Source organism: Lepisma saccharinum, chromosome 22 (assembly GCF_977018435.1).
Source record: "Lepisma saccharinum chromosome 22, izLepSacc3.1, whole genome shotgun sequence".
NCBI lineage: Eukaryota > Metazoa > Arthropoda > Insecta > Zygentoma > Lepismatidae > Lepisma > Lepisma saccharinum.
This window is the reverse complement of record NC_139250.1, coordinates 19,470,203-19,486,027: the sequence shown is the minus strand read 5'-3', so window position 1 is coordinate 19,486,027 and position 15,825 is coordinate 19,470,203. Positions and strand designations below refer to the sequence as shown.

The window sequence follows — 15,825 nt, the reverse complement described above, 5'->3', positions numbered from 1 at the left end:
TTGAAATTATTTTCATGAAAAAAGCAAAATGCCTTAACGAATCTTTTGCAATGCAGAATAGGTAAGTACGAAGGTTAAAAATGTCAAAATGAACGAGTGAGAGGTGTTCGGTGGAGATCGAACTGGTACCGAAAATTGTACAGGGAAGGAAGAAAGATGCAGAATCACTAAGGCAACCAAATCTAGCTCACTCCAAACGTGTAAGTGCTAGAATACTAAATTTAACAGGCCTAACCTACTTCGGAAAGCATCCAGTAAAGAAGTTTGGCCATGGAAGTTAAGTGTGTAAGAATGAAGCTTTCTGCAGTGCCATGCGTTTTCAATAAACATGCCAAATGGGTGAAATGTGCACAAAAACAAAAGGTAAATATTTACTATCACCCAAACAGATTTCTTCATTTTTACAGAAGAAACTACTTACGGTAATAAGTTCCTATAGCATTGTCTAACATCTGGAAGGTGTTCTCTGTCATGTGGGAATGTATCATAGTGGAAATTCATGTTTTTTTGTTGAAAATTAATTCTCCAACGCACAATAGCCTTTGGAGCGTACACCTTCGTAGATCGTCGTGCTGGTGTATTGTCGATGTTCATTGCATCTGCAGTGTTTCCAACCAAAAAAACAAACAAATAGAATCCGTTGAACGATTCAGGATAGACCCAAGAAACATTACGTAAGGTTAGGTTAGGCATAACAGAGTTAAACAAATTTTAACTATGTTTGCCTATCCCAACTAAATCTAACCTAACTACAGAGCATTCCCTGACATTCGCTACGAGACTCAGCGGCAAGCGGCCCGGCATCAGTGGTTGTCTTTCCCGGTGAACGGGTCCGTGACAGTCGCTAGAGGCTGCTATCTCCGAAGGAAATTGGCATTTACACGTGCAAGTTTGTCTACTGTGATTCTCCAGATATCTCGTACAATACTCTCTTTTAACTCATGGATGGTGTGTGGATTGTGCGGGTAATTTCATTGCAAAACGTTGTCCTACTTCTCCACAATTCCCCTTTCCGAAGACAAGAAAAACAACCGCTGACGCCGGGCTGCTTGCCGCCGAGTCTTGTAACGAATGTCGGGGAATGCTCTGTAGTTACATGAATTTTAACTATGTTAAAACACTGCATACCCAATGAAAATCGACAAAACACAAGCACGACGTGCGATGATCTACGAAGGTGTATGCCCTATTGTATCTTACGGAAGCAAAAAAACTAAAAGAAAGTACTCGTAATGTGAAAAATTGAAATTGCTTTCATCAAAAAAACGTGAATACACCTTAAAGAATGTTCCGCGAAGCCAGATAGGTAAGTACGAATGTTAAAAATGACGAAACCAAGAAGTTACATGTGCTTGTGGAATAGTAAATTTTTACCGAGACTGAGGCATAATTGTAATGTCAAGAGCAGGAGACCTGCCCGAACTTAGCCTATTAAGGTAAGCATATAGGAGCTATATGTATTGCAAAATATACTGTTTCTTGCAACTGTAACCATTGCTTTCATGCTTCCACCCAAAATATTGGAAATTCTGATAGATGTTTGTCTTTGTCTTTGACACACTGTACACACACCATTACATTGCATGTGTTTCTAATGTATGGCTTTTTTATTCTTTTTGTAAAAATAAATAATTAGAGAGCGGTAAAAGAGATGGCAAGACGTACAGCTGGCATTATCATTATTGGAGATGAAATTCTTAAGGGACAGACAGTTGATACCAATTCACATTTCATGACCAAGCATTTCCACTCGTGGGGAGTCACAGTGGCCAAAATCTCAGTGATAGGAGACATTGTAGGTGAAATAGCAGAGGAAGTATCTTCTTATTCCAAGAAATATGATATAGTCGTAACTGCTGGAGGTATTGGACCCACCCACGATGATGTGACATATCTAGGTGTAGCTCAGGCATTTCAAGATCCTTTAGTACTGAATAGAGAAGTGGCAGAAGTATTGTCGCACTTCTACTCCGGTAGTACGAGTGACATCAAGGCAAACCCTGCACTGAAGATGGCGCATATACCGAAATCTTCCAAACTGATATACGCTAAGAAAGGAAAAGGTGGCAGTTTTGCAAATTCCTTCCCCGTTGTTAATATTTCCAATGTGTACATTTTTCCTGGAATTCCAGCGATCATGGAGCACCAGTTCTTGCTCATGGAGAATATTTTTAAAAATAGTGGTGGTGGTTTTTACAATCGTGAGTTGTACATTAACGAGGATGAAGTGGAGATTGTACCAGCTTTAAACCGTGCCGTGGAGGTGTTTAAAGATACTGTGACTTTTGGTTCTTACCCAGTTACAGGGAACAATTACTACCAGACCAAACTGACCATGGAATCATCGAGCAGAAAGGATGTTGACGAGGCGAAACAGTTTCTTGAGAAGGAACTTCCACATGGTTCGGTTGTCAAGTGCACCGAGGATCCCATTGTTCATGCTGCCGGGAATGTGTATGGTCTCCTGAGTTCCTCATCCACCCAACTTACCACAGCTGTCAAAGAAGCATTAGAGGTATGAATATGTTCGTGCATGTCCCAAGATTAAAGCTATAATGCATTGTGTCTTCCTTTGATTGTACAGTGCGACACTTAAATGTAACTCACAGACCACGGAAATGTATAGAGCAGTGGTTCCCAAAGTGTGCCTCATGGTGCCCTGGGGGTTGCTGCGACCTGTGAAACGAATATGGTTCCCAAAGTGTGCCTCATGGTGCCCTGGAGGTTGCTGCGACCTGTGAAATGAATAAGTTTGGGAACCTCTGGTATGGAGGATATCAAAACAAACAATTTTTCTCGGTAACATTTATATAATTGATGCATTGTTTTTGTGCTACAAGCACTCAAAAAAGCCTGATTTCCTGTATGCTGGCAACCCAACGCAACATTTGATGGAATCTTTGACGTATCTTGAAACTGCACATGCCAGTGTGTACACACCATATTCTGTGAAAAATGACATGGATGGATGAGTAACATCAACAGCAATGTAATGCTGAAAGTATTGCACGTTTGTTGTGGTGTTGGTCATCTGCTGATAACCGAGGTTCAAGTTGTTACATTATGGCTGAAATATGTACAACCACAGTTAACAACCTAATATTTTTTCTTGTATGTATTGCTTGCGTTGTAGAATTATTTATCTTGAAAAGTTTATGTTTATTACAAAATTTTCAATGTAACGTTTCGGGAGAGCATGCGCTCCCATCTCCTGAAACATTACATTGAAAATTCTGTTCATGTGCTTGTAAGAACCATAAACATTTCAGGAGAAATAACAATCTATTAATGAATCAACAGCGAATGTACTGTCATGTTCATAGTTGCCAACCATTACATGTGTGTGCAGTTCTAGGATAAACACAGTTGTGAGAGAGCTTGCTTTACAAACACAACAACACACATGTAATACCCTGATCATTACATTATAGTTGTTAGTTGCTTATCGTCGGGATTTTGAGTTTGTTCATTTTTTATTTTGTCAACGATATAGTGTGTTACAGAAAACCAGTGTCAGAAGAACAAATTATATGTCTGTAACACATCTGACTACCATGCTAAAGGTCCCAGGTTCGATCCCCGGCCGGTTCAAATCCAGGAACTTTTCTAACGTTAGAAGTGGCCCTGGTGCCCACCCAGCATCGAATAACATGGGTACCTGGAGGAAACCCTGGGGAGTAAAGGTGGTCAGGGGCATGAGGTACATCAGCCCCACTCACGATCGGATCAAGAAAGAGTGGTGCGTTACCCCCCACACCCTATACGCCTTCATGGCATGGTGCTAAGCACAGGGGATCACTTTACCTTTACCTAAAATACCTATATGATCCGATTTAACCACTTCCTTTTGAATACATATTTCTTTCGCCATTTTTTGTAGTGTGAAGTTACTCACTACTATTTACAATGTGATTGGTAATATGTCATTTTGCACAGAATATGTGTGGTGCTTGCAACACTGGCATGCGCTGTTTCACGACAGGAAGATACGTCACAGATGCCATCAAATGTTGTGTTGGGTTGCCAACATACAGGCTGCGAAATGGGCTTTTTTGAATGCTTGTAGTGCCGAAATGACACATCGACAAAATTGTTACTGAGAAAAGTTGTTTGTTTTGATGTCATCTGTACATTTCTGTGCTCCGTGGGCACCATTTAAATTACACCTTTAGTAACCCATACCTGCTGCATTTAGATATTAGGGCCTTTGCAGTATGCCATTAACTGAGGTGTGGGATTCAATTGTAAGTAGGGAACTTAGTGACATGCAACAGTAGGATTTCACACCAAAGTGACATAACCGCAAACTACATACTCACTGAAATAAGCACTTTCTCCTCCAGTCTCCAGAAGTTTTGTCATCACAGTGACTGATTGATTCAATTGATTTTACTTCACTTTTCTGCCCCTTTGGCTAATCACAAAGATGAGGATGAATGGTAGTAAGATAGGATGGATGAAGAAACAATCACAAATATACAGGGACGACAAAACGAACCCCAGACGCCGGAGTCTTGCTAGTCTGCCAAATGGAGTCGAGGATGTATTCATAGATAAAGCAAGTCAATTCTCTTGTTAAATACAGCTTCAGTTTTCATCTTAACTGACTTTTGGGGAGGGTTTTTTCATTAAATATTTATTTCTAAATTGCTAATTTCCAACTTTATCCATGTAGGGGTTGTATGAATAATAATAAAAATGAAAAATTAAAGAGGTCAAGAAAAAGAAACAAAATTTGGATTTGTTATTTTGGTAGACATCCTGATAGAAAAACCTTTTCTGTGCAAACTTAACTAACAGACTGAGGCGACACAATGGATGCAGAAAATTGAGAAAATGGCCCAGTCCAATATGTCACTCTAGTGTGAGAAGTTGCATTCACTTCTGAAGGTTTGTTTTCAAGTGACATGTTGCTTGTCTCTTTTGTCTGAAAGCTCCAATAGTGCTAATTAACTTCGATTTTATTCAACAGTACCCCAATGTTGAATTTAATATTGCTTTTCTGTAGCGACATGCGCAGAATTCTTCAAAGGCAAGGGGGGTGGGGGGCATTATCTTATTTTTTAGTAATCCGACCTATATTTTTCCATCTTCCCCATCATTTTTTAAATACATACTAGGCCATAGAAGCTATAACTTCCCAGCCCTAGGACATTCCACTGTTTTTCCACTTCATTAGGTAAATTGAAAAGATGAGAATCAATAATGATTAAATTAAATAGGTCACGAAAAGTGGTACACTCCATGTAAATAACAAAATTAATCAATCTGTAAATTAATATAGTTTTTAATCGCATTAACGTTTTAATGTTTGTGAATGCATATAATTTGCATATTTTACCAAAAATAATAATTAGCATCTGTAGCCTATATGCTTCACAGACAAATGAAGTCAAAATTTACAGTGTCGCACAGGTTACACATTTTCCTTAAGGGATAATTCACACTGAAGATGCAAGCTGCACGCGGCAAGCAACACTTGTTTCTTTGCCCAGTTTGCATGCTGGTACAGATATAATTGCATTAATCAGTTTATTAGTCACCCGAAAGAATGTAACAAGAGACATTGTTGTAAAATTTGTGCAAGTTATTGAAACTCAGGAGAGGCATGTTGTGCATGAGAAACTGAGAAATCATATGCACTGACCTCAAACTGTATACGCTAGACTTTCCAGCCTGGATAAACCGAAGACCTAATCACAAGAGAAATGGTTCTCAACCTTCATGAAACCATGTTCTGGTATTTTTTTTTCTTTTTTTTAAGTCGATACCCTTAACCCAAGAATTTTCCTTGAAAATACCTTGCCAGTATTTAAGATTTTATGCATGAATTAACATGTACCCATGAAATTAAATATTGATAAATAAATTCTAGAGTAATCATAAAGAGTAATAATAGTTTGATTACGTGTAGGATTGTTGACAAATATAAAAATATGGATGACGAAGTGGTAACGTCGTCTCTTGTAACTAAGTGATCCCGGGTTCTATACCTGGTGGAGGCACATAGTGTTGCAGGTCCCATTTGAACTGTAGGTAAACTCTTAATAGCTCATTGGGGTCACGCATTCATGTGAATAACAAACTGAGGCGACACGATGCACGGTATTGAGGAAACGGCACTGTATGAGTGACACACAAGCGGCATGAGACATGAGCAACTTGTCGTGTTGCTTTGGTTTAAAAGGTTCAATTGATTTCTGAGTGTTCGCTTGCAAGTGGCGCGTGTCTCTTGCAGCATGTCGCTTGTCTCTTTGGTGTGAATTGTCCCAAATACTTTCCATGCACTCAGACTATGTCATCATACTCAAGCTTTTTTCATTTGTTAGCAGACACTACAAAATACTTAATAATTCTATGAAATCAGTTCATTATGAGTATTTTAATCCAATCGCATGTCTAGAGCCTTACTTTTTATGTGCGAAATGTCATGCACATAACACTGGAATGCAACAATAAATGAAGCCACAAAAAGAATAATACACAATGCAATGACACATAGTAACACGTTATAAAGGTGATCTCTACAAATTCAATTGTGTAACCAGCCATCTCTGGTTACCAAAATTACCCAAATAGTAGCTCAGTTACAATTACTTTTACTTTAAAAAGTAGCTAAGTTACTTTGTAAGAGTTACTTTTTTCTAGATAAGATATAACTTATGTAATCCATGCACGAATTACAAGCACTCTTATTTTCTCCACTAATTATCATAAAAGTTAAATATCATTAAATTACGATTAACCTCATATGTTTTTAAGTATAAAAGTACACCGGTAGCAAAATTAAAAGCAGATTATTAGAAATAAACTTTCAGAATATGCTGTAAACAGTCATAGTAATTTAAAACATTACATAGTGATATGAAAATTGCTAGGATATATGTGTATGTATGTGTGCGCACACGTGCACATTGATGTTTGTTTGTTGTGTAAAGTAAATAAAGTCTTATATACCAGCTGTTCTGTAGATTCCATGTTGTTACCAGTATTTGGTGCCTTCCTTTTTCTTGTGTTGGTGCTTGTCTTGTTTTTGTATGCATTCACCTTTCTTACCAACACTGAAGCATGATGTGTGCTCTTTTATGATATCCATTTCATCTAACCATCTTCCATTCTCTTTATGATGGTTAATTTAACCCTGCGTTAGGCATGTAATTTTCTGTAACATACATAGGTGCTTTGGGTACAACTATCACCCGATCCTTTAACTATTTTTACAGTATATACTGTGCATGCATGCTCAACGTTCTTTCTTTTTCTTTCTTCTAAGATCAGCTGCAATTTTCTGCTATACACTAAGTCACGTTTTATTATGATGTTAATGTCAGTTGAATGGTTGAGTGACAGTTGTCCCTCCATGCCTAAATATGTAACAACCAAAGCAATGTCATGTTCACTTTTGGTCATGTGGTCACTTTCATGTTCACTATGTGTCCTCCATCCTCGCTCACCTAGTTCTGCTGTGTTCTCTGTCTGTCTGTGCTTTGATAGTGTCTCCTTGGGGGAAGCATAACAACTTTTCTCCTGAGATTTCTGCCTGCGTATGGAACCGGTGGCTAAGCACCGTCTTGAGAAATTGAGAAGCTACGAATGAGTAGATTAACCCGGTTATGGATACCTACAAGAACGACTGGTGGTTCATCATGCTGACCACACGTCACCCCATAATTGGTTGTATGATCTCCCACTTCGGTAGGCCAGCAGTTGATAGGTAGGCACTGGCAGGGGTGCCCATCCCCCCAAGGTCAGGAACACAGCCCTCCAAAAAAAAATCATCAAAATCTCCCCCAAAAGAATTGATCATCATACCCCCCCCCACACACACACACGCACACCTATATAGTTTGGATAAACATGCAGTAGTAATTGATTTTTCTTTGAATGTCGATAATTTGTTTTCATTTTTTTTTTAATTAAATTTTTGAAATACGTAAGTTTTAGACAATGAAAACTGTATGTTACATGGTATGTTACAACTATCCAGTCATTCGTAGCACATCAACACATACAAGCGAAACAAATCGTGCCCGAAATCATCCAATAATAAAACTGAAGTCCGCATGTCAGAAGTTCAGAGCTGACTCGGAAGTACCACAAAGAAGTACCAGACAGTTTGCCACTGGCCGAGATGCCAACAATTGAAAAGTGCATGGAATTCGAATCCTTTCATTGCAGTTGAGATTAAAAGACTAAAGAAAGAAAAAGCATGGCTCATTTCATGTTTGCTAACATTAAACATTGCTCAGGCTCACTGCCATTGTTAGTGTACTGAATCAACCTTATTCTTAATAGTTTGTCTGCTTGACTAACCTTGTATTAATGCGAACAACATGCCCCCCCCTGCCTTTCCAAATGGATTCTAAAGGCATAAGAGGTGCTGGTTCATTTCAACCTAATTACCGCAATCACCCACAGGTAGGAAGAAAAACTAATAACCATAACTAAAAATCAAACAAGTCAATCAAATGAAATGATCCCCATTTTTTGTGTGAAGATATATAGAAGTGGTAACTAATCTATAAAATGTTGTCCCCCCAAAATTCCCATGATGCAGGTGCATCATGAATCCAACAGGCCCTCATGGGCTGTTGCACCATGGGTTGGTTAGGTTAACATCATATATAAAATTTAACTAATGAGCATCGTAAAACAATACACTGTTTCTTATTTTTCAGGTACTAGAACTCTGTTTTACAAAATATAAGCCATCAGAAGTATTTGTAAGCTTCAATGGTGGCAAAGATTGTACTGTGTTGTTACACTTAGTGTATGCAGTGTATAAGAAGAAATTTCCATCTTCGAAGCAGAAGCTGCAGGCTGTGTATATACAATGTGAAAATCCCTTCGAGAAGCTAGAAACGTTTATTGAAGAGTCAGTAAAGAGGTAAGCCATGGAACATTTATTACTTACAATGCCAAAGAAACAACAATGTTATTCACTGATAGTGAATAACACATTCCTTGCAATACTTTTCTACTCTATCCACCAAATCAGTGAATATATGGCACAACTGTTTTTTTGTTTTATTTTTATTTTATTTTTTACATTTCATGCTGTTAGTGTACTGAAATGCATAGTTATATATTTTGTTATTAAATTTAATCCACTTCATTGAAGAAAAATTTGTGAGAAAATTGTAGCTATAGTGTTTATGTTGTGTGATTTCTCTTCTAAAACTCTAATTTTTAGAAACTGTGAAATCGTTCTTGGTTTAAATGGTAGAATATTAGAACATGTGTGTGTATTTCACATGTTTACATTTAATGCATTTTTGTATTTCTTTGCAGATCTTTGCATCTGTTTTCAAAATCCCTTATCATTGTCAATTCACATTGCGAGACCAATTTTATACAGATTTTTATTCAACGGAGTAAAGATGTACGTGGAATGTGGCAACATCACACACAGCAATGTCCTTTGAAGTGTGGAAAGTGCAGGCTCACCCAACGAGTGAATGCATATGAATGGTGTTGCTACATCGGTCTTGCAATGTGAATTGACAATGATAATGGATTTTGAAAACAGATGCAAAGAGCTTCAAAGCAAGACCAATATTATATTTGTAGGACTGACTACACAATTCCAAGAAAAAGTTGTTTTGCAAAATTGAAAATAACTTTTTTTGACATATTTTAAAAATCTGAACATTAGGAATTGTTTAAAACATTTCTGTCAGCACCATACTAACATTTGATCATGATCGGACCACCTGTTTTTTATTTATAGAATTTCAAAGAGAGCGATAGTTTGCAAAACTCAAAAAAGCAACACTTTTTTTTTTTGTTCTCACAACGATAAAAAATAGAAGGCATACCCGAAAACAGTTTTTGGTTATCATAGATTAACGTAGAATTTTATAAGCTAAATTTTGATGTAGCTCGTTTTTATGTAGGTCTATTGGTTAATTTTAATTGCAGTCCAAACTCGAGTATCAATGATTTTTAATTCAACAGTAGGTCAGTTCAGTCACAAATCTGTATAATGTGGGATGCATAAATATTGCTAGTAAAAGTGCCCATTGTGGGCAAAAGGTAAAGTTCCCCATGTTTGCATCAGAACGTTTTATTACAAATATGTGTTGGCTCAGAGCTAGTTTTAAGATTATTTCACGGATTTTTCTGTATTTTAATTTTTTTAGCTACACCCTTCTCCCCCTGTAGTATTTAATCCAGGCTTTTCTGGATTATTATTATTATTGTATTTGGAATACCTGATTTCTTTTGTGAAATAACCCACTACACATACTCTTTCTTATTTCAAACATCGTTCTTAGTTGATTTTAACTTAAATATTTCTTTGTCTGTCTACAGGTATAATCTTCATCTTATGTCTGTACCAGGACCAATTAAACCAGCTCTGCAAAATGTCCTGGAGAAGGACAAGTCTTTGAAGGCAGTGTTGATGGGAACAAGGCGCTCTGATCCAGCATCTCAAGAACTCAATTCTTTCCAGGTATGCTAGATAGCCGCAGTTTACCTGAAATGCATATTTTCTTTTCTGTTGGGTCATTCCGAGAATATTAAATTATATAATGTAAAAGACTTAACATACTGAAGTGACAAGCAGCATATTGCCTGCATCTGAGTGGCACGTCACTTTTAACCTTTAGGAGCCCAAGGCCATTTTCACAGAGCCCTTGGTGCCCGAGCCGATTTTGAGCAAAATGCAGAGTTTCAATTAAATGAGTGTAGATCGGAGGCTAATTGCGGAATGAACCAGAGATTCAGACTATATAAAATTTATGCAAATTCGGCATATATGGGATGGGGGGAGGGGAGAACCCCAAAAATTCCAAAATTTCAGGAAAAAAATCGGGATTTCCCCCTCCCCCAAGAAAAAGTACATGACAGTGTCGACATGCACATGGGAATTATCGCTGGCATGGAAGGAACACAAAAATATTTGCATGATTATCATATGACCAATGTAATGCGAGTTGTACCCTCGAAACGAAAGGCCTGCGCGCCACTGTCTCAAGCTTCGGATTTCAGCGAAATGCAGGGTTACATTGAAATGACTATAGCTCAGAGGCTAATTGCCCTAGAGAGATGAATGATATACTGTTTTACGCGGAATGAATCACAGATTCAGACAATATTAAAACTTTGCACATTCTGCATATACGAGGGTGGTTCAATAATTATTGTCCCTGACATATAAGCAGTATTATTTTTCCACAAAGTCCTCCCTTAACAGTAATGCACTTCTTCCACCTGTGCTGTAAAGCCACTATGCCAGCTTCAAAGAATGTCTGTGGCTGAGCCGTGAGCCATTCTTCCGCAGCATCCATAACAGCAGCATTTGAGGGAAAATGCATCCCCTTGAGGTGCTCCTTCAACTTCGGGAACAAATGAAAGTCACTAGGGGCGAGGTCGGGCGAGTAGGGAGGGTGTTCCAACACATGGAAACCAGCAGCATGGATTGCGGCACCAGTAACATGGCTTCTGTGTGCTGGAGCATTATCGTGGTGAAACAGCACTTTTCGCCGCAACATCCCATGCCGTTTCTCCTTGATGGCTTCGCGTAACTTAGGGATTAGGGCTGCATAATAGTCCCCAGTAACAGTGTGTCCCACCAGGTAGTCAATAAGGAGCACACCCTTCGCATCCCAAAAAATTGTGGCCATAACCTTGCGTGCTGATGCTTGCACCCTGAATTTGCGGGGGGGAGCCATGTCTCATCCACTGTCACAAATCTATCACAGAACTGCTTCAGGTCTGCCATCAGCTCCAAACCAGCCCTTGAACATTGAACTCTGTCTTTCTGTTGTTCACGGGGTAACATTTTGGGGACCCATCGTGCTGACACCTTTCTGAATCCCAAGTGTTCATGCACAATGGTTTCCACTGAGCCTACAGAGATGTGCACGATGTCTGCTAACTGTTGCACCGTGATACTTCTGTCAGCCATAATCATGTCATGCACAGCATCAATGTTTTCTGGGGTGGATGCTGTTGTTGGAGGACCAGCACCAGGGGCCTGTTGACAGCTTTCCCTGCCGCAACGGAAATCGCGGCACCAGTTTTTTTTACCACCTGGTAGGTAGGAGCTCCATCACCCAACACACTGACCATGTCCTCATGAATCTCCTTTGGGCTTAGCCCCTTTTCCTGGAGGTACTTCATGACAGCTCGTTGTTCGGTTTTCTCCATTTTTCAATCTAAGTGCCACCTCTCACTCATAAAACGAGAAAAACAAATTTACTATAGCACCTACGGTTCTGAAATTTTGCATATAGGCATCTAAGACATTAGGCTACAATATCCCCATCATTCATTGCAATTCATATCCTTTAAGTATTCCGGGGACAATAATTATTGAATCACCCTCGTATATGGAGGAGGAAGGAGTAATCCCCCAAAAATCATTTAAAAGAAATTGTAGCCCCCCCCCCAGAAAAAAAGGACATGAAGAGTTCAACATGCACATAGAAATTATCGCTGGCATGTAAGGAACAGAAAAATGTTTGCATGATTATAATATGAACAATGTAACGTGAGTTGTACACACCGAAACGAAAGGCCTGTGTGCTACTGTCTCAAACTTCGGATTTAAGCAAAATACAGCGTTACATTGAAATGACTGTAGATCAGAGGCTATTTTTAGACAATGCAGGGTAACCATTGTAGCCACTTGTGAAACACTTGTGCTCAAGAACAAAGGCTTTTCTTCAGCGTGCCTTGAACGTCCATTCTTACGACGCAGTTTAAACAACCCCTCTTCCCCCTCCCCAACCCCCACACCCTGCTTGCGCTTGCACAGAAAACATTCCTTTTGACCCCGGGTACTGATAAACAAACTTCCTTCCAATGCAGTTTCCAGGGGTGAGGGAAACGCATTGCTTTAGAACAACAAAGCCAGCCTTCCTTTGTCAGCAAAATTCTAGCCAAAAATAGCGAAATTATAACATAAAAACTATGACCTTGACAAAGTGTGAGGATCGGGCACCGGAGGGTTATCTAAGAGTGTCTTGGTAGAGACTATCGGTCACCAAAAGGTTAAACAAACCTTAAGAAACAAATGAAGCCTTACACACTAGAATTCCATGTTATGCTGAACATGTCACTTTTCACTTATATAAACTCTAAAGGAAGGAACATCTTTCAAAACATGTTGAACCTGTAGTTTGATAGTATTATACCTAGTCATATCATAAATTCTGTTACAAAGTTAATAATGAACTACAGGCACAGTGAGCAAGCTAATGTATTAATATTTGGATGTTACAAAGGTACAGATCTTGCCAACACAGAGCACCAATCACTGTTCAAAATGACCACCTCTGGCCTTCACACAGACCTGAAGTCTCGGAGGCCAGTCAACGATCGCAGCCCACACGGTCTTTAGGGGAAAGTCCGTCACTGCCTTCACAAGAGAATGCTTGAGACTCGCAAGGTTTGGATGCCTCTTTCTACAGATCATGCCCTCCAAAACGGACCACAACCTGTAGTCCAATGGGCTGAGATCGGGACTGCTGGAGGGCCAATTAGCCGGAGCAATGAAATCAGGCACATTCCTCTGAAGCCACTCCTGTGTGGTATTGTGGGCTAGTGCTGAGTCCTGCTGGAAGCTCCACGTCTCATTGTTGAACATGGTGCGGGTCAACAATTTCATAAGTGGCTCCAACACTGTCGCTTGGTACACTTTTCCAGATGTTTTCACACCATGTTCACAGAAGTGGAGGTCAGTTGTGCCATCATATGAAACCCCCCACCAAACCATCACTGAGGTGGGATGATGGCCTCTGAGGATCCGTGGCGTGTTTTCACGAGCTTCCTGTGATGTCAAGGCATAAACACGGTCGTTTTGATGATTGTAAGACACTTCAATCGTGAAGATTTTTTCGTCCGTGAAAAGGATCCTCCTGTGGCCACATTAATGCTGAAGGAGTATTTTTGTTGTCTGCTCCCTCTGGACCTTCAGCTGTGGAGTGAGGAAGTGACCAGTCTTTCGCCGATAATCGCGGAGTTCTAGGTCACTTCAGAGCACACGCAATATCGACATTTTCAAAATGTTCAGCTCTCGAGCCATCACTGCTTGTTTCCTGACAGGATTTCGTCGAATCCACGCCGCCACTGCTTTCACGAGCTTCTGGCTCCTCACGCTGCTACCTTTCCTGGGGCGGTCCTCAATCGTCCCTGTGTCACAATATCTGTTGATGGTCCGATGCACGAACATCCTGCTGATATTCAGCTTTTTCAGGGTGTTGAAAATGCCCGGTGGTGATTTGCCAACTTTGTACAGTGCGATTACTGCCACACGGTTCTTGTATACAACCCACTCCATTCAACTTGCAGTGAAATTCACTTTTCCACTATCACAGCCAAACACACAATGATACTGGTTGTTGTTTGATCCAACATTGCGGGGTTACCTTGCCAACCAGTGTTGCCATCCCTGTCTAAACTTTGTAACAGAATGTATGATGTGATTAGGTATAGTACATACAAATTTCAAAATTGAAAGATATTTTGTTTTGGTTTCATCACTGCTCTTTGTACACCCATATACTGGAATTCATCTTTCGCATCATATAAAGGAACTATGTTTCAACTACGGCTATATTGGTATTAGTATTGGAAAGTATTAGTTAGAATTTTAGCACTGATACTTTTTCTGGAGGCTGAATGTCTCGCAGAGTCTACAAAGAAACACATGACACTTTCATGAAATCTAAGATTGTGTGGAAAATAAGGTCCAAGTTTCTTTAAGTTTGCCCAAAACTACAATATTTATAATGTAGAGTAACGATTTTTACTATTTTGTAATCATCTCTATAAATGAAGAAACTGCATGAGACATCTAGGTTCACTATGCCTTCTACCATACGACAATCACATACAGCAAACAATGAGTAAAATAATACTGATATTGTAAAAGTGGTGTACATATATTTTGAGTACTATTAACCCTTTAATGCATGTTCTTTGTATTGCTTCCTCATTTTTATGTGAATTGTTATATTGTTGAAAGTGCTGTGAATTGTTATATTGAAAAAAGTGTACTTAAACAATTATATTGAATTTTTTGTTGTTTTGGCCTATTTTATTAATATTTATTAATTTTTACCAGCCTTTGGAAGTAACGAGTTATTTGAATTTCAGAGCTTCACTGGGTACGTGTAACATACCGACAGTCGTGGTGCATATCAAAACTTTGGTCTGGGCTATATTTTTGGAGCCTAGGAAACTTTAACTCACTTGAGTTTTATGGCATCACTTAGGCTAGAATTTGGAATAAAATATACTTTGTGGTTTAGGAGAGGTAGGGGTGGCCAGTTGTGAATGTTGTGGGCATAGTGAAATTGGCCAGTACATTTCAGATTTGACCTGTTTGACATACAAGGGTCGTTCAAGGTTGACCGGGATTTTCGTACGTAAAAAATCGATGAATAGCCGGATCATGATGAAACGTGCGGGTGACATAATGTATTCCTTCGCGAGTAACTAGTGCCCGGCATGACGTATTTCGCGCATGCGCAGCAGCTGCAGCGAACATGGCGGCAAGCAGTGTGTGTGTTGCTGTGGAGCAGCGGTGTGTAATCAAATTTCTCGTGAAGGAGAAAGTGAAACCAGCTGAGATTTTCAGACAATTGCAAGCACAGTATGGTGAACAAACTATGTCGCGGACAAGAGTGTACGAATGGTGTGAGCAGTTTCGCGAAGGACGGGAGCTGGTGACAAATGAAGCGCATGGACACATTCGCCCGACTGCAGTCACACCAGTGAATATCGCACGTGTTGAGCAAATGATTCTTGAGAACCGGCGAGTGACAGTGCGGGATATTGCTGCTGAGGTGAATATCAGTGTCGGGAGTGTTG

General features: G+C 39.5%; 1 protein-coding gene across 1 annotated transcript in view; it reads left to right on the top strand.

The window, feature by feature from the left end:
• LOC146004957 (bifunctional FAD diphosphatase/FAD synthase-like) overlaps positions 1-15,825 on the top strand; it is a 110,840-nt gene that overhangs the window by 2,963 nt on the left and 92,052 nt on the right. The window contains exons 2-4 of the mRNA XM_083144031.1: positions 1,637-2,515; positions 8,679-8,887; positions 10,315-10,456. Coding sequence (XP_083000157.1) covers positions 1,652-2,515; positions 8,679-8,887; positions 10,315-10,456 — 1,215 coding nt within the window. The 5' untranslated portion in view covers positions 1,637-1,651. The remainder of the gene's footprint in view (positions 1-1,636; positions 2,516-8,678; positions 8,888-10,314; positions 10,457-15,825) is intronic.